This window comes from Akebia trifoliata, chromosome 16, assembly GCF_017979445.1.
Source record: "Akebia trifoliata isolate Shusen 1 chromosome 16, ASM1797944v1, whole genome shotgun sequence".
NCBI classification, from domain to species: domain Eukaryota; kingdom Viridiplantae; phylum Streptophyta; class Magnoliopsida; order Ranunculales; family Lardizabalaceae; genus Akebia; species Akebia trifoliata.
This window is the reverse complement of record NC_141390.1, coordinates 21,894,000-21,912,794: the sequence shown is the minus strand read 5'-3', so window position 1 is coordinate 21,912,794 and position 18,795 is coordinate 21,894,000. Positions and strand designations below refer to the sequence as shown.

The window sequence follows — 18,795 nt, the reverse complement described above, 5'->3', positions numbered from 1 at the left end:
ATTTAATTAAATTACATAATTGTCATTATTAAATTTTGGATAATTCATTGATAATTCAGATATAAAAATGTATCTTCGTGGGAAGAGCTATAATCGGCATCGAAGAAAATTAGCAAGACCCTTCCTACTTATCCAACACCGGTCTCATCCCATTACTTTAATAGCAACCGTGAAAGTAGGTGAGGAAATTTTATACTTTCTTTTCTTTTAAAATGTCTAGAACTATACTTTGTTGCATTAAAGAAAAATCATTATTTTCAACTTACATATCTAGACATCATTATTATGTGACTTGTCCAACATAGGTATTGTCCCATTACTTCAACTATGCCATTTATAGAAGATAATGACTTTTTATATTTTTAAAGTATTTAAAGCGACAAATGAGTTAGTTTATTGCATTAATAAAAATATAAAAAAAATAAAAATCCTTACTTACTAACTTACATAATTTCCATTATGTCATTTGATTAATAAAATGTTGTTAAATTATTTTTAATTATATACATGTTGCTTTTATGAACTTTATCCTTCTTGATATGATCAACAAACGGAATACCTAAAGAGACCCCAGCCAAACAGGATGCAATGGATGCCCCAAGTGGTATGTGAAAACGTGGTAAATTCGACAGTAAGGTCCGTCAAATTCACCCCTTTTTTTAGGTAATGTTCAAAGTAATCGTGTTGGATTTACCCATTTTTCACATGTGAACATAGGGTGATTTTGATGTACTCATAATTATGGTGAATATTTGAGATACCACTTTCATACAGTCTAGTTTAAAAGTCTTAAAAAAAGTTATTTATACGGGTAAAAATCATTCAATTTTTCTCCTACAAAACTATCAATCTTCAAGTTCTTCAATCTGTAGGATAAATTATATTTTATCTATTCAATTTGCCGTTAACCTCTCATTGATAAATTTTGTTTTTATATCCAAAAATGTTTCATCTTTACTTCAACCAAAATCGTAACTACTTTTGAGGTTTGATATCTTTTGGGGGGAGAAAAATGGCATCTTAATTATTATAAGATTCACAGTTTCAATTAAATTATATAAATGTCATTATTTTTTATTTAATTTTTAAGGTAAAAAATTAAATGATAGTATAAATAAATAAATAAACTATTCTTAAGAAAAACTATACTAACGTGTTAAAGAAAATAAATAATACCCAAAACATTTGTCCAACATGAGCCTTATCACTCCAATGACGACCATAAAGGAAGATTGTATTTTTTATGCTTTTTGTAATTTTTAGAATGTCAAGAACTTTCTTTTATTGCAATAATGTAAAATAATCCCCATATCACTTGAATAAAATGATTTTTCAAAAAAATTTGTAGTCTTTAACTTCATAACTTTACTCCATATTGTAAAGTCCGTAATTTAATTAAATTACATAATTGTCATTATTAAATATTGGATAATTCATTGGTAATTCTGATATAAAAAATGTATCTTCGTAGGAAGAGTTATAGTCGGCATCGAAAAAAATTAGCTAGACTTATCCAACACCGGTCTCATCCCATTACTTCAATAGCAACCATGAAAGTAGGTGAGGAAATTTTATGCTTTCTTTTCTCTTAAAATGTCTAGAACTATACTTTATGGCATTAAAGAAAAATCCTTATTTTCAACTTACATATCTAAACATCATTATTATATGACTTGTCCAACATAGGTATTGTCCCATTACTTCAACTATGCCATTTATAAAAGATAATGACTTCTTATAATTTTAAAGTTTTTAGAGCGACAAATGCGTTACTTTATTACATAATAAAATTCAAAAAAAAAAAAAAAAAAATCCTTACTAACTTCATAATTTCCATTATGTCATTTGATTAATAAAATGTTGTTAAATTATTTTTAATTATATACATGTTGCTTTTATAAACTTTACCATTCTTGATATGATCAACAAATGGAATGCCTAGAGAGACCCCAGCCAAACAGGATGTAATGGACGCCCCAAGTGGTATGTGAAAACGGGGTAAATTCGACAGTAAGGTCCGTCAAATTCACCCCTTTTTCATGTAGTGTTCAAAATAATCGCGTCGAATTTACCCATTTTTCACATGTGAAGATAGGGTGATTTTGATGTACTCATGATTATGGTGAATATTTGAGATACCACTTTCATACAATCTATTTTAAAAGTCTTAAAAAAATGATTTATATGGGTAAAAATCATTCAATTTTTCTCCTACAAAACTATCAATCATCAAGTTCTTCAATCTGGAGGATAAATTATATTTTATCTATTCAATTTGCTGTCTTCCTCTAATTGATAAATCTTGTTTTTCTATCCAAAAATGTATCATCTTTACTTTACCAAAAATCGTAACTACTTTTGAGGTTTGATATCTTCTGGGGGAGAAAAATGACATCTTAATTATTATAAGATTCACAGTTTCAATTAAATTATATAAATGTCATTATTTTTTATTTAATTTTTAAGGTAAAAAATTAAATGATAGTATAAATAAAAAAAAAGACTATTCTTAAGAAAAACTATACTAACGTGTTAAAGAAAATAAATAATACCTAAAACATTTGTCCAACATGAGCCTTGTCACTCCAATGACGACCATAAAGGAAGATTGTATTTTTTATGCTTTTTGTAATTTTTAGAATGTCAAGAACTTTCTTTTATTGCAATAATGTAAAATAAACCCCATATCACTTGTGGGGATATGGGCCATGCACCATACCCCAATGGTGTCCCTAAAATAAAATGATTTTTCAAAAAAATTTGTAGTCTTTAACTTCATAACTTTATTCATATTGTAAAGTCCGTAATTTATTTAAATTACATAATTTTCATTATTAAATTTTGGATAATTCATTGATAATTCTTATATAAAAAATGTATCTCTGTGGGAAGAGTTATAGTCGGCATCGAAGAAAATTAGCAAGACTTATCCAACACCGGTCTCATCCCATTACTTTAATAGCAACCATGAAAGTAGGTGAGGATATTTTATACTTTCTTTTTTCTTAAAATGTCTAGAACTATACTTTATTGCATTAAAGAAAAATCATTATTTTCAACTTACATACCTAAACATCATTATTATATGACTTGTCCAACACGGGTATTGTCCCACGACTTCAACAATGACCTTTATAGAAGATAATGCTAAAGTTTTTAGAGCGACAAATGAATTGCTTTATTACAATAATAAAATTAAAAATAATAAAAAAATCCTTACTAACTTCATAATTTCCATTATGTCATTTGATTAATAAAATGTTGTTAAATTATTTTTAATTATATTCATGTTGCTTTTATGAACTTTACAATTCTTGATATGATCAACAAATGGAATACCTAGAGAGACCCTAGCCAAATAGGATGCAATGGACGCCCCAAGTGGTATGTGAAAACGAGGTAAATTCAACAGTAAGGTCCGTCAAATTCACCCCTTTTTTCATGTAGTGTTCAAAATAATCACGTCGAATTTACCCATTTTTCACATGTGAAAATATGGTGATTTTGATGTACTCATGATTATGGTGAATATTTGGATACCACTTCCATACAATCTAGTTTAAAAGTCTTAAAAAAAAGTTATTTATATGGGTAAAAATCATTCAATTTTTCTCCTGCAAAGCTATCAATCTTCAAGTTCTTCAATCTGTAGGATAAATTATATTTTATCTATTCAATTTGCCGTCAACCTCTCATTGATAAATCTTATTTTTCTATCAAAAAATGTATCATATTTACTTTACGAAAAATCGTAACTACTTTTGAGGTTTGATATCTTTTGGGGGGAGAAAAATGACATCTTAATTATTATAAGATTCACAGTTTCAATTAAATTATATAAATGTCATTATTTTTTATTTAATTTTTAAGGTAAAAAATTAAATGATAGTATAAATAATAGTAAAAAAAAACTATTCTTAAGAAAAACTATACTAACGTGTTAAAGAAAATAAATAATACCCAAAACATTTGTCCAACATGAGCCTTGTTACTCCAATGATGATCATAAAGGAAGATTGTATTTTTTATGCTTTTTGTAATTTTTAGAATGTCAAGAACTTTCTTTTATTGCAATAATGTAAAATAATCCCCATATTACTTGTGCGGTATGGGCCATGCACCATACCCCAATGATGTCCCTAAAATAAAATGATTTTTCAAAATTTTGTAGTCTTTAACTTCATAACTTTACTCCATATTGTAAAGTCCGTAATTTAATTAAATTACATAATTGCCATTATTAAAATTTTGGATAATTCATTGATACTTCTTATATAAAAAATGTATCTTCGTGGGAAGAGCTATAGTCAGCATCGAAGAAAATTAGCAAGACTTATCCAACACCGGTCTCATCCCATTACTTTAATAGCAACCATGAAAATAGATGAGGAAATTTTATACTTTCTTTTTTCTTAAAATGTCTAGAACTATACTTTATTGCATTAAAGAAAAATCCTTATTTTCAACTTACATATCTAAACATCATTATTATATGACTTGTCCAACACGGGTGTTGTCCCACGACTTCAACAATGACATTTATAGAAGATAATGACTTTTTATATTTTTAAAGTTTTTAGAGCGACAAATGCGTTATTTTATTACATTAATAAAATTAAAAATAATAAAAAAATCCTTACTTACTAACTTCATAATTTCCATTATGTCATTTGATTAATAAAATGTTGTTAAATTATTTTTAATTATATACATGTTGCTTTTATGAACTTTGCCATTCTTGATATGATCAACAAATGGAATACCTAGAGAGGCCCCAGCCAAACAGGATGCAATGGGCGCCTCAAGTGGTATGTGAAAACGAGGTAAATTCGACAGTAAGGTCCGTCAAATTCACCCCTTTTTCATGTAGTGTTCAAAATAATCACGTCGAATTTACCCATTTTTCACATGTGAAAATATGGTGATTTTGATGTACTCATGATTATGGTGAATATTTGAGATACCACTTTCATACAATCTAGTTTAAAAGTCTTAAAAAAAATGATTTATATGGGTAAAAATCATTCAATTTTTCTCGTACAAAGCTATCAATCTTCAAGTTCTTCAATCTGTAGGATAAATATATTTTATCTATTCAATTTGCCGTCAACCACTCATTGATAAATTTTGTTTTTATATCCAAAAATATTTCATCTTTGCTTCACCGAAAATCGTAACTACTTTTGAGGTTTGATATCTTTTGGGGGGAGAAAAATGGCATCTTAATTATTATAAGATTCACAGTTTCAATTAAATTATATAAATGTCATTATTTTTTATTTAATTTTTAAGGTAAAAAATTAAATGATACTATAAATAAAAAAAAGACTATTCTTAAGAAAAACTATACTAACGTGTTAAAGAAAATAAATAATACCCAAAACATTTGTCCAAAATGAGCCTTGTCGCTCCAATGACGACTGTAAAGGAAGAAAGTATTTTGTATACTTTTTGTAATTTTTTGAATGTCAAGAACTTTCTTTTATTGTAATAATCTAAAATAATCCCAATATCACTTGTTGCAATATGGGCCATGCTCCTTACCCCAATGGTGTCCCTACAATAAAATGATTTTCAAAAATTATGTAGTCTTTAACTTCATAACTTTACCAATCTGGACATGATGGATAATTGGAGTACCTAGAAACACTCGAGTCAATCAGGTTGAAATGGAAGACCCAAGATAAGGTGGTTTTTTACATAGCTCTCATGATTGTGTGAAATATAGGAGACACCCCTTGTGTTTTTAAATTTATGTAATGCCCATGAATTTTACTCTTCTTGGAAGTACCCAAAACAAAAAAAGGTTAAATGGGCAAAAATCCTCTGATTTTTCTCCCACAAATCCATTAGTACTCGCTGAGCTCTTTCAAATAAATCTTTTTTTTTTAACCCAAAAAATCTGTCATCTTTTACTTTCCAAAAAGAATGGTGATAATATGATGCTATTTTCTGTATGTTCCCTTTATAGAACTGTAAACCCATTGCTTCGAAATACACAAGGACAAATGATTATGGTTTTGTACAACTCTGTGAATTGAGCGTACAAAAAAATAGTGTCAAATTATCACAAGTGATAATTCAAAAGTGTTTGGCTAGAGGTCAATGAAAAAAGCATTTTGGATCATTTTCTCTTAGTCTCTTTGGAGATACCTAGGCCAAAGGAGTTGATGTCCATTTTCTGCCAAAGGAGTTGATGTCCATTTGCTTGAAAAAGATAGGGTTGTATCTCAGATATTCACTTACGAACATCTCATCTGATTTTATATGAATGAAAGAATTATAAGGGTAGTTATATACTTTCAATTTAAAGAACAAAGACCAGTAAAAAAGTTTTTTACATGAGACACGTTGTAACGTTGTTGCAGTCAAACATGAGAGACACGTTGTGCTCGCTCTGTTTTCTTGTTGGGTACACTTTGCTGTCTTCCATGTAATAATTTTATTATAAATATAAGATGATTTTACACTGATAAGTCCTCAAATAACATAAATTTTAATAAAGAAAAGAAGATATTGAAAATGATGAAGAACAAGACTTAGGTCTAGAGGGTACGTAGTGCCTCAAACATACACTAAAAACTGGACGGACATAAGCGGTATGATAATTAAAATAGTAGGGATATAGTAGGGATCCAGAACGAAGGTCAAGTGGCACACAATTTCATGCCACGTAGCATTTTTTTGGACCCATGTGACAATTTTCATGTATTTGTTTGATAGCTACTATTGATTTATTTTAGTTATTCTCAACTATTATTATTTTATTTTAAATTTTAGTGGGGTGTAATAACTAAAAGTTGGGTGCTAATAGCAGCTCTTATTTGTATTATAAATTGAAGATCTGTTTTTTGTATTATAAATAGAAGATCTGTTTTTTGTTAACATTCAAGTCAGTCTGATGGAAATAACATTACCACAGATGAAGAATAAGACTTTCTTCTTTGTCTCTCTGTTTTTAGCTTTTGTTCTTATAATAATAATACAACAAGAAGGAGCATCTGCATCAGCATCATCAGCAGCAGAAGCTTTGCTGACTTGGAAAAAGAGTTTGATCTCTTACTCTCACTCTCTTGATGATTCATGGTCTGATGATCTCACCAACACCACCACCACCTCCAGTAATACTTGCAATTGGGCTGGAATTACATGCGACAACCACTTCGACAGCATCATCGAGATCGACCTCGAAAGTTATAACCTCAATGGAACTCTTGATGAATTCGACTTCTCAGCCTTCCCCAATCTCACCTTACTAATTCTCTCCTCCAACAACTTGTATGGAGAAATCCCAACTCAAATAGGGTCTCTTTCAAAACTCATTTCTCTCTATCTGAGTGATAACTATTTCACAGGTATGATCCCTTCTGAGATAGGAAACCTCTTACATCTCCAATCTCTGTTTCTTGATAGCAATTCCCTATCTGGTGCGATTCCACATGAGCTTAGTAATTTACAAAACTTACAGAGTCTCTATCTTTATGGAAACTCTCTAAGGAATCCAGATCCGATTCATCAGTTTAAGGGCATGGCATCATTGACTGATCTCTACCTCAATAATAACTTACTGGGACATGAGGTTCCCCCATTCATCTTTCACTGCCCCAAACTCCAATTCCTGGATCTGGGAATGAACAAGTTCAATGGGAAGATACCCCACGAAATTGGTCTTCTAACTAACCTCATGCTCCTTGATTTATCTAATAACCTGTTTACTAGTGGGCCCATACCATCATCCATAGGTAACCTTAGGATGCTCTACTCCCTATCTCTCTCGAATACACGCCTGAATTCCAGCATTCCCCATGAAATTGGTCTTCTAACTAACCTCACATTCCTTGATTTATCTAATAACCCGTTTATTAGTGGGCCCATACCATCTTCCATAGGTAACCTTAGGATGCTTCAGATCCTATCTTTCTCGGATACAAGCTTGAATTCCAGAATTCCCCACGAAATTGGTCTTCTAACTAACATCACATCCCTTGATTTATCTAATAACCCGTTTATTAGTGGGCCCATACCATCTTCCATAGGTAACCTTAGGATGCTTCAGAGCCTCTCTCTCTCGGATACAAACTTGAATTCCAGCATTCCCCACGAAATTGGTCTTCTAACTAACCTCAAGCTCCTTGATTTATCTAATAACCCGTTTATTAGTGGGCCCATACCATCTTCCATAGGTAATCTTAGGATGCTCGACTCCCTATTTCTCTTGAATACAAGCTTGAATTCCAACATTCCCAATGAGCTTGGATTTTGCACCAACCTTACTTTCCTCGACCTATCATTCAACAACCTATATGGTCCTTTGCCTCTTTCCATGGCCTCTCTATCTCAATTCCAATCCTTGCAACTCAATAATAACCAACTATCTGGTCAACTCTACCCACATTTTCTGTCCAATTGGACCCATCTCCAATCCTTGCTACTCAATAACAATAACTTTACTGGAAAAATTCCTCATGAGATTGGCGATTGCAAAAAGTTAACATTCTTGCAACTCAATGATAATGATTTAAATGGTGAAATTCCGGAATCAATTTGCATTTTGAGTTCTCTGAATATCTTTCAAGCCTCCCGTAATCAATTGGAAGGATCTTTTCCAAGATGTTTGACTAATTTGAGTTATCTAGAAATTCTAGACGTTGGAAACAATAAATTACATGATACCTTCCCCTTCTGGCTAGAGTCATTGCAATCATTGAAGGTCCTTATATTGAAATCCAACATATTCTATGGTCCCGTTGAAAATCCTCTAACCAATTCTGGTTTTCAAAACTTGCATGTCCTAGATATTTCTTCCAATGGATTTATGGGACCTTTCCCTGCAAAGTACTTTCAGAGTTGGAAAGCGATGATGACACCACAACAAAATGAACTTATGGTGAGGGAAAAGTCCCCAATGTACATTGGAGAGCAACAGAGTCAATATTATAATCTCTCAATTATCCTCTCGTACAAAGGACAAGAAAGGGCACTAGAGAAGATCTTGACCACCCTTGTCTCTGTAGATCTCTCCAACAACAGACTCCAGGGTGAAATTCCAAAAGTGATAGGAGATCTCAAATCACTTATTCTCCTAAATTTGTCTCGCAATGACCTCATAGGTTCCATCCCATCCTCATTGGGGAACTTGAGACAGCTTGAGTCATTGGATCTCTCGCAAAATAAGCTTTCAGGGGAGATTCCTCAGCAACTTCTTCTTCTTACATTCCTTGCAGTGTTGAACCTTACACATAACCATCTTAAAGGAAACATACCACGAGGTAAACAATTTGATACATTTTCAGATGCTTCTTATGAGGGTAATTCACGATTATGTGGAATTCCATTGTCAAGGCTTTGTCAAGATGTCAATGCACCACCAACGACATTCCAACAACGCAAGGATTCTACATCTACAAGTGACCTTGATTGGAAAATATTTATGTTGATAGGATATGAATGTGGAGTGGTTATTGGCATTGCAATTGGATATACCATATTTTGGAATGAAAATCGATGGCTCACGAGGATGTTTGACGGGGAAAGATGCAGGCAGGTCAAAAGGTCAAAGAGGATCAATAGACTCCAAGTAAATCGAAGAGAATAAATGTTGTCCAAAAAAAGTTCAGTTTAAATATAAACGATTTTACCAATGTGTTTGATGAAAGTTCGTATAAACTATTGTAATCAGTAGCATACATCTATAAATAAAGTTATCTCATTTTTCAAATATTATCTTTCCCAAGAAAACAAAGAGAAAAATCTATCATAAAGAAGCAAGTCTATGTCTTTTAATCCTTCCAAAATGTCTAGTAGACTTTGATTTCATTATATTAGATTCTAAAAGCATGGCACTCATGATTTTGACTAGAAGACCTTGGTACGAAATTTAATCCTTTCAAGTCCTAGAGAAAAATTTTTTTAAAAAAAATGGCATGACTTTTACGGCATTTATCAAGACAAATTAATCAAAGTATTAGAGTTTATTCCTTTCCTGAGGACCTATGCTTCCTCAGGCATGGTCCCGTGCATTGTGTTAATATTGCAATTATAATATATTCATTGTGTGTATCTTAAGAAGACCTATCTAGTGGCGAGGTTGAAAGAAAAAAAATGAAAAATATGAATTGTAGAGGTTTTTTTTTTATTCACCTCGAGATCTACAACTCCTATCAAGATACGCCAATAAATTATTAAAATTATTAAAAGTACAAAAAAGAACACCAAGGAATTTTTTACATGGTTCGCAAACATGCCTACGACCATGGGCTCGGGGAGCCGTTCTACTATATTCTGAATCTCCCTGTTACATGAATTTTACATGTACGATCCCTTTTGAGATAGGAAACCTCTTGCTTCTCCAATCTATGTTTCTTCAATACAATAACCTATTTGGTGTGATTCCACATGAGCTTAGTAATTTAAAAAACTTACAAACTCTCCCACTTGCTGGAAACCATCTAACAAATCTAGACCAGATTTAGTTTAAGGGCATGGCTTCATTGACAAAGCTCTCACTCTTTCGTAACTCATTGACAATAATCCATTAGAGGGATCCATTCCATCAGATATCAAGTATCTTACCAAACTCCAATCATTGCATCTCAATGACAATAAATGTATTGCTATAGTCCCTCCTGGATTTGGGCTTCTCCATAATCTCTCAACCTTGTTCTTGTTTAATAATAGATTATCCGGGAAGATACCTGTTGAGATTGGAAACCTATCAAATTTACAATATTAAGACTTGTCTGCAAACATTCTAACTGGACAAATACTTGTGGAACTTGGTGACTGCAAAGAGCTATTATTTTGAAAACTCAGTGATATTGAATTAGTTAGAGAACTTCCTACATCAATTTGCAATTTGAGTTATATGTTTATCTTTGAAGCCTCTTATAATCAATTGGAAGGACATTTACCAAGATGTTTAGCCAATTGCAAAATGCTAGAGGTTCCAAACCTAGGAAATAATAAGTTACATGACGTGTTCTCCTTCTAGTTAGATGTATTGCCTTCGTTACAAGTCCTAATATTGAGATCCAACATATTCTATGGTCCTATTGAACGTCTGTGACACAATTATGGTTTTCAAAAGTTGCATGCCATAGACATTTCTTCCAATAGATTTACAGGACCTTTGCCTACAAAATATTTTCAAAGTTGGAAGGAGATGATGATGATGTTGGGGAATGCGTCTCAATTATACATTGGAGGTAATCGGTATTATCGTATCTCAATGACGTTGTCACACAAAGGACATCATATGGTATTAGAGAAGATCTTGACCACTTTTGCCTCTCTAGATTTCTCTAAAAATCTATTCCAAGGTGGAATTCCAGAAGTGATCAGAGATTTCAAATCGCTTATTCTGTTAAATTTTTGTCATAATGACCTCACAGAATTCATTCCATCATCACAACGAAACTTGGCACAGCTCGAGTCATTAGATCTCTCACAAAACAAGCTCTCGGGGGAGATTTCTTAGCAACTACTTCTTCTCACGTTCCTTGCCATGTTGAACATGACAAAGAACAATCTAGTCGGCAGCATACCATGAAACAGACAATTTGATACATTTTCAAATGCTTCTTATCAAGGTAATCCAGGATTATGTGGTTATCCATTATCAAGGCAATGTATAGGTGTTGGGGTGATTTCGCCACCAACAATATTCAAACAGCTCAAGGATTCAATGTGTACATGTGGTTTTGATTGGAAATTCATGTTAATTGGATATGGATGTGGAGTGGTTATTGGAGTTGCAATCAGATATACCGCATTTTGGAATGAAAATGGATGGCTTACAAGGATTTTTGAAGGAGAACTACACAGGCGGATCAAAAGATCGAAGTAGATTGGTGACCAGTCAATCTGAAGGGAATAAAGATATTGCAAAAAAAAATTCTATTTAGAAAGTAATTACCAAGGTTTATGATGATATTTTGTATCAAGTATTGTAACTAGTAACATATGTCGTTTTTTAAGAAAAATGACGGCCCCCGCCGTCGCAAGAGCAGTTGTAAATAACGATGTCGTTTTTAGTGAACGACGGTTGATACGTGTCAACAAAGTGTTGTAAAAAACGACGGTCATGGTCTGTCAACATAAAACGACGGCCCAAACCCTTCATTTTGTTTGTCGAATTTAAATTTAATTAGTAGAAATAAACGACGGCTTAAAGCCGTCGTTGTTTTTCAAACTTTTTTTTTTTTTTAAATTTAATCGCTATTGTTTCTTTGTATGTCAGCAATGACAACATATTGGTAGATAACGGAGATGAGCAGCCAAGACCTATTAGTCATTGTTGGGGACATTCCAAATGTTCAGAGTTGTCTAAGTTGTGAGATTTTGTGCCTCTAATTACTTGAGATTTATATATACCTAACATTAACCTACTAAAGGTCATTTATGGTATTAATTATTTGGATTGAAATCTAATTACATATGTAACTAATTTGGCAATAATGGTGGTAATTCACAAATTTTCTTTGTCCATGTTAATGTACTAAATAATTCCAGCCATCATAGAAGCTGTCGGTCACATACCATTCTACAGCATTGGCAAAATAACAACTGAAAGATATACCCTAACCACACAAATGTTGAAGAATACCATTCTATGCATCCCTTGGTGACTTGAAAGATATACTCTAACCATACAAATGTTGAAGAATATCATTGACGTCATCACATACCAAACATTATCTACAACAATATCCAATAATTTAACTTTCTGAACTATAAAAGGATCATATTAAGACCCATATTGATTGTGAGATCAGCTGCATTAAAAATCAATCTGATTTGACAGTCGTGAGGACCCAATTTAAGTTTGAATAAAGATCTAACGGTAGACTCATTGTGTGGGGGCAACATGCCCCTCACAACATGGCTTGAATGAGTTTCCACGACTTGTTTGGTAAGTATCTCACCAACACCAGCAGCTGTGGGGTTGGAATTAATGAGACTAGGTCGATCAACAGCAACAATAATACATCAAGGGAGGCTCGTACGAAACATCAATCAACAGATCATACTATATGAAACAATGAAGAAAGGAACTTGAATCAAATTCATATATTCGTCAATTACCAAATATGCTTACTTGTGGATGAACTTGGCAGCATTCGACCACAAGAACAAGATTGCCAGAGAGATAATCAAGCAATGACATACAAGAGTGAGTAAGTGGTATTCAAGCAATTCAAAGAGAACCCAAATTGCACAAATCAATAGGGGACTTCCACTCTCTACATGTAGAGAATCATAGTCTTGTCCATAGACTAATCCCGGGGCACATGCAGCACCCACCCATCATAAACACCAGTAAGTGAGGGTGCACCCTCGTGGGATCAACCTGCATTAGAATCTTTTGAGATGGTATTTGAAATGGTGAAGTTCTATACATGCATACCCTATGTCTCTCTGACACCAAAAAGATATAAAAAAGCTCACTCATTCTTCCGGAAAAATATGTCAGCTTTTACTTTTCTTTCTTTTATTATTTCTACTTCACAGCTGTGTTTGCAATATTAAGAAAGTATAATAAAATACTAAATAATAGTTTACTGTCAGTCGACGGTTTCATTTGTAGAAAAAGTGTGGATTAAAGTCATGGGGCAGATTGAGACGTGTGGTGCTACCCCAAGGTTTAGATATGTTAATAGAAATTAGACCAAACAGGCTACAACTGCTTTGGTAAATAATAAATAAATCACAAAATAAAACATGGGTCAGACGCAGAATAACAGGGAAAGCAAAGCTAACTTGTAGCCATTTAAAACTTAAATAGATATCATAGCAAAGTAGTATCTGCAAGACTACTTTTCCTGAGCAGTGAACGCAAATGATATCTTAACGGAAAAAAACAAAAACACATACCTTCCACACACAAATTTCTCATCACTGACAAAACTAGATAGAATCTACAAAACAACGGTCAACACAACATCCCCTCCTCACTCATAGTCTTATAACATACAGTTGGTTCTAGAGAGATCCATCAAAATTAATTGGCACTCAGTTCCTATACAGCAAGTATCCAACCATTAAATGGGTTTGGGTTAGTCCCCTTAAATCTCGTATGGGGTTGGTCATGCGGGGCCCCCAAGGGAGATTAGTCTGTCACGCTTATGTGAGAGTGTTGATGGGATACTCCCTCGGTTACAACAAAAAAAAAAAGTATCCAACCATCCTACAACAACAACAACCAAAAAAAAAAACCTGAAATTTGTAAGGGAAGGAATTTGCATATTGAAAGGAGAGGGAACCCCCATTAACGAATTTGAAATTGAAATCTGAAATTTGTTGTGAATCTGATTTGATATGAGATTTATTGGTGTTTTGTGTTTGATGTTACAGAAGGCACTAGTGCTGCAGAAATCACAAAAATAAATAAATAAATTATTCTCACCGTTTGTTGACTTTTGGCATGGTTGGCAATGTATATGTCTGTCCTGGTAATCTCTTTATGAGGATCTTCTTTACTCTATAAATGAAACAGTCAAATATGAGCATCGTTTGAGGAGAGTGAGGAGATCATCCAGATAAAGTGAATATAATATATTTGGAAAGTAGTTCCTATAACATACAAGAAATATGATAAAAATGTCTTCTTAGAGACAAGTTTTTATAGGTAACTAGTTTCAACACTTAGTCAAAACAAGCTTTCAACTTTTTGTGATTGTAAGAAGTCGACGTGCTTTTTATTACCAGAATATGTTCTTTGGTCTGTGGCATGGGCCCATCAGGAGCAGATACTACCAGAATGCCCCCATCCATTTGGGCAGCCCCAGTTATCATGTTCTGTGATTCAAGCAAACTCATAAGGCAGGGCACAAGGTAATGAAGAAATTCTCCCATCAAGCAAATATGATAGCTTGGACATGAATACAAGAGACAAAAATCAATTTAATCACTTCAACAACAATGGTGGAACCAACTGCTAATCTAAGGGAAAAACAACTAATTGAACTGCAAGGCATAATTAAATGATGTGATGTTCAAACTATTATGCTGTATGACAGTCAACAGAACAATAATTTTTTTTCTTTTTTGGCTCCAACCAAACATGATTAATTAACTTAATGAATAAATGATAAGTACAACTTTTAAAACAATAGCATTCAAAATGAGAACATTAGAGATGAACACAAACACTAGCAAGCTTTAAATCGGCAAAAATAAAGGGCAATAGATGTGAACCTTGACCACCATTCACTGTTTTACCATTACGACGGTGGGTACCTTTTCTAACAATAACTATTTAGCAACAAAGTTAAATCAAAGGAACATCCCATGAACAACAATTTAAGACTCCAGATTTATAGCATAACTACTTATTAGAAGGACAATCAGAGGCTACACCATTTTACTATATGGTATAAGACTCAGATCATGCTTTAAAATTATAACTGAAAAGGATGCTTCATTTCCATCAAAACAGCTATAGTTGTGAGCACATATCACAAGATAAAATATGTAAATAAAGCTGTGAAGAATAGCTTTGTCAGTTTGAGCATTGAGAATGTAAGGGAATCAAGATTCTTGTAATAAACAAGTAGGCTCAGCAATTTTGAGCTCAACTAATGGTAAAAGCATTAAATGTTGTTTTAAGAAGTAGAAGGATATCCTTCTACTTCTTTTAATTTTGGGTTCATCCTGACATCAGACCTGTCACTTGTTTCTCAGAATTATTGAGAAGAAAAGTTGTGAATCTCAAGACTATATAATATATATCATTTAGATTCTCTACAAGCCCTTTCCCCTCTAGATTTTATGGCTTGGGTGATGTTAAATCCAAATAGAAACCACAGCAGGCTGAGTTACACTTTTTCCTGTATTGGAGCCCCATTGGCAAATGAGTCGGGCTGGGGTGACACAAAGGGAGACACAAGGATGACAAAAAAACCATCTATTAGCATCATTTTAAAAATAGACCATGTGATATACAATATAAGCTTAAACCTGCAAGTACAAAATACTAATTAGATTTGGCACAATTCATGGGCTGAAAAGAAACAGTTTTTGTAGCCAAATCAAATCCAATATTAATGCTCTGTTGTTGATGATTCCCTAGTATTGACATACCGCTTGTGGGCTGCATAGCCAGGCAAAATATCCCATCCCCGATATCAATCCATGTACCCAATGTGCCCAACCTCACTTTCAATGATGAATCCTCTGTCATTATTCTCTGTCACATTTAAGGTATGTGGAGACATCCCCTGCCTCAATTGCATACGGGATTTGATATGCCTGTTTGCTTACCGAAGAACGGTGACATTTTACTATTGTATGATTCCAAATATTTGGTTTCTAATAATGCTGAAAGTAGAAATCTTAGCTTCCTTCAAGTTGTGGGGATTCAAAAAATGAGTGAACTCGAAGCTGGCGCATCTCCTACTTCATTTCTAGCGTTTCCACATGTGGGAAGCTTCATTTCACCCAAATCAGCCTTGAAAGTGAAAGGGTAACAATAAGGAAATGTTGAAGAAGGAAGAAAGGGAAGATTAGACTATCTAGTTTTGTTATGCTTCTTGTTCTAGTATTTTGTGTTATATGAAGAACTTTATTAGTTGCTCTAGCATACCATTGTGTGGTATATTTGCTTTGAAGTATACTTATTGTAGAAGTCTGTAAATCTTTATATGCTTTGAAGTATGCCGTAAAATTTTATGCCAGTAATATGTATGCTTTGAATTATCATGTTTCTTTATAAAGAGTTGTTTATAAAGGGAGACACAAGGATGACAAAAAAAAAACTCGTGGTGTCATGGACATTACCAAATAAGCCAATATGCATGGCTGGTGGACTGATTACAGAATGAACCAAATTCCTTGCTTTTGCCCCTGTACATGATTAAATTAATTTGGTAACTAGTTGTGCTGTCCTCTAGCATGTGAGATTGGTTAAGTTTTGGTTGGATCTGAATATTGTTCATTGGAGTAGGTTTATTTTGTATTTCTTACAAAAATTTTCTCACAATTTAGAGCTACTTACCTACGCTAAATTTTCAGTAAACGGTCTGTCAACGAAATCAAAACCTGAATCTGGTGAGTCAACAACTATGTGCTCCATTAAAAAAATCTCAGTTCAGCAAGTTAACTTGATGACTTGGACAATATAAAAATGTTGCTTGTCAAGAAGAACCAATGTAAATAGATTGAACATGGCAAAGATGAGGATATTGAATTCTCCGTGAGAGAACAAAATCAACCAAAAAAAATGCATAATTTCAAATCAACAGCAAATTTCACAGATGAGTGATAAAGGAGATAAGCAAATTTTATTCCAAAAACTAAAAAAATCAGTGAGGATCGTTAAAATCATACCAAGAAAGCGAGAAGATATCTAACCAGATTAAACAAACAAGCTCAACTTACTAAGCCTCAAGAGATGAGTAGAACCAACGATGAGCGAACCTTCGAATCAATACTGGAATCGCAGAATCCATAACAGAACTTTGAGATCTGCAAATAAATAAAGGTTAAGAAGTGATCAATCAACATCTGTGGAATGACAATCTATTCAGATCAAACACAAAATCTAATAAATCTTCTTTCTGAATAAGTGGAATTCAAAAGAAATATGGACTGAATCTTATCTGCATTTTGTTCTCTGGAGATTAAACTTCCTTTAAAAATTTGACTAATGGTGTATCAAATATCAATCAAAGCAAATATTAAAATTAAAAAACAATAAGATAATTAAAGAAAAAAATAAGATTTCTATTAGAAGCTCTCGAACATAATCGAATAAATTACTAAACATAAAACAATAATCAAAGAAGATTACCAAATGGATGTAGAAAACATTACGCCTGAGAGAGAGATAGAGAGAGAGAAAGAGAGAGAGAGAACTACCACGCGAAGCTCGCCTGATTTCGTAAGTACGAAACTGAAAATCATTCGAGAAGAAATCGAAAATGCGATTTGTTCTTTTGAGATTTAAAACTCTAGGGTTTTTTTAAGAGGAAGAAGAAACAAACGAGAGAAGCGAAAATGCGATTTTCACTCTAGGATTTTTTTTTTTTTTTGTGAGGAAGACGATAGAGAGAAGAAATCGAAACTGATATTTGGTAAAAGTTGGTGCGGAAATAGTGTTACACTATTTTTATTAACGCCACACCAATTGGTGTAACATTAATAAAATTTGGTGTGGCAATAGCGATTCTTTTACTAATTAAATGACGGATTAAATTAGTCGTTTATAATCAACTATTATAAACGTCATTAACGGTTAAACAACCGATGAAAACCGTCGTATATAAACGACGGTTTTAGTCCGTCGTTTTTACCGCAATATTTAATCATTTTTAACTGTTTGTGACGTAGTGTAAATCCTTTCAGGAATGGTTTGGGACTAAGATTAAACATCTTCTGCAGCCATGATGATACATATAGAAGAGTTTGACAAACTAGAGGTTTAATGTTATCGTAAACAGAGTTTTTGTGAAGTATCTAAAATACCCAACAACAAATTCGAGGAAATTATTTAGCCAATGAAGCAACCTGGTTATTGTTCCAACTTTTGTGGTCCAGAAAATACAAGGGGCATAAGAATAAAAAATAACCCTGAAGTTGTTGGCTCCAATATGTCTAGATTTCCATGTATTTGTTAAAATCCCAGATGCCATCTCCCCATTCTTCTTTGATTGAATGATCTGAAGATATAGAAGGAAAGGACTCCTCTAAAGGACTTGTTCAAAGATGGGACTCTCCCCATTTATGTTATCTACTTTGTAATACTCATGCATAATTGTGACCAATAATGACCTGCTAGGATAGGCAAAGTTGCTATGC

The 18,795-nt window shown here is 33.1% G+C and overlaps 1 protein-coding gene and 1 long non-coding RNA gene across 2 annotated transcripts in view; one reads left to right on the top strand and one right to left on the bottom strand.

Annotated features, from left to right (window-relative positions):
- The first annotated feature begins 6,887 nt into the window (after nt 1-6,887).
- The window catches only part of LOC147382853 (uncharacterized), a 72,350-nt gene continuing 60,442 nt past the window's right edge, over nt 6,888-18,795 (top strand). The window contains exon 1 of the mRNA XM_086427681.1: nt 6,888-7,116. Within this exon, the coding sequence (XP_086283807.1) occupies nt 6,902-7,116 (215 nt within the window). The 5' untranslated portion in view covers nt 6,888-6,901. The remainder of the gene's footprint in view (nt 7,117-18,795) is intronic.
- LOC147382855 (uncharacterized) lies at nt 12,223-18,117 on the bottom strand. Its single transcript, XR_015173980.1, has 5 exons — nt 17,789-18,117; nt 16,081-17,463; nt 15,820-15,860; nt 14,405-14,479; nt 12,223-13,416 (listed from the first exon to the last, which is right to left on the bottom strand). It is a non-coding gene; the product is annotated as an uncharacterized LOC147382855 (long non-coding RNA).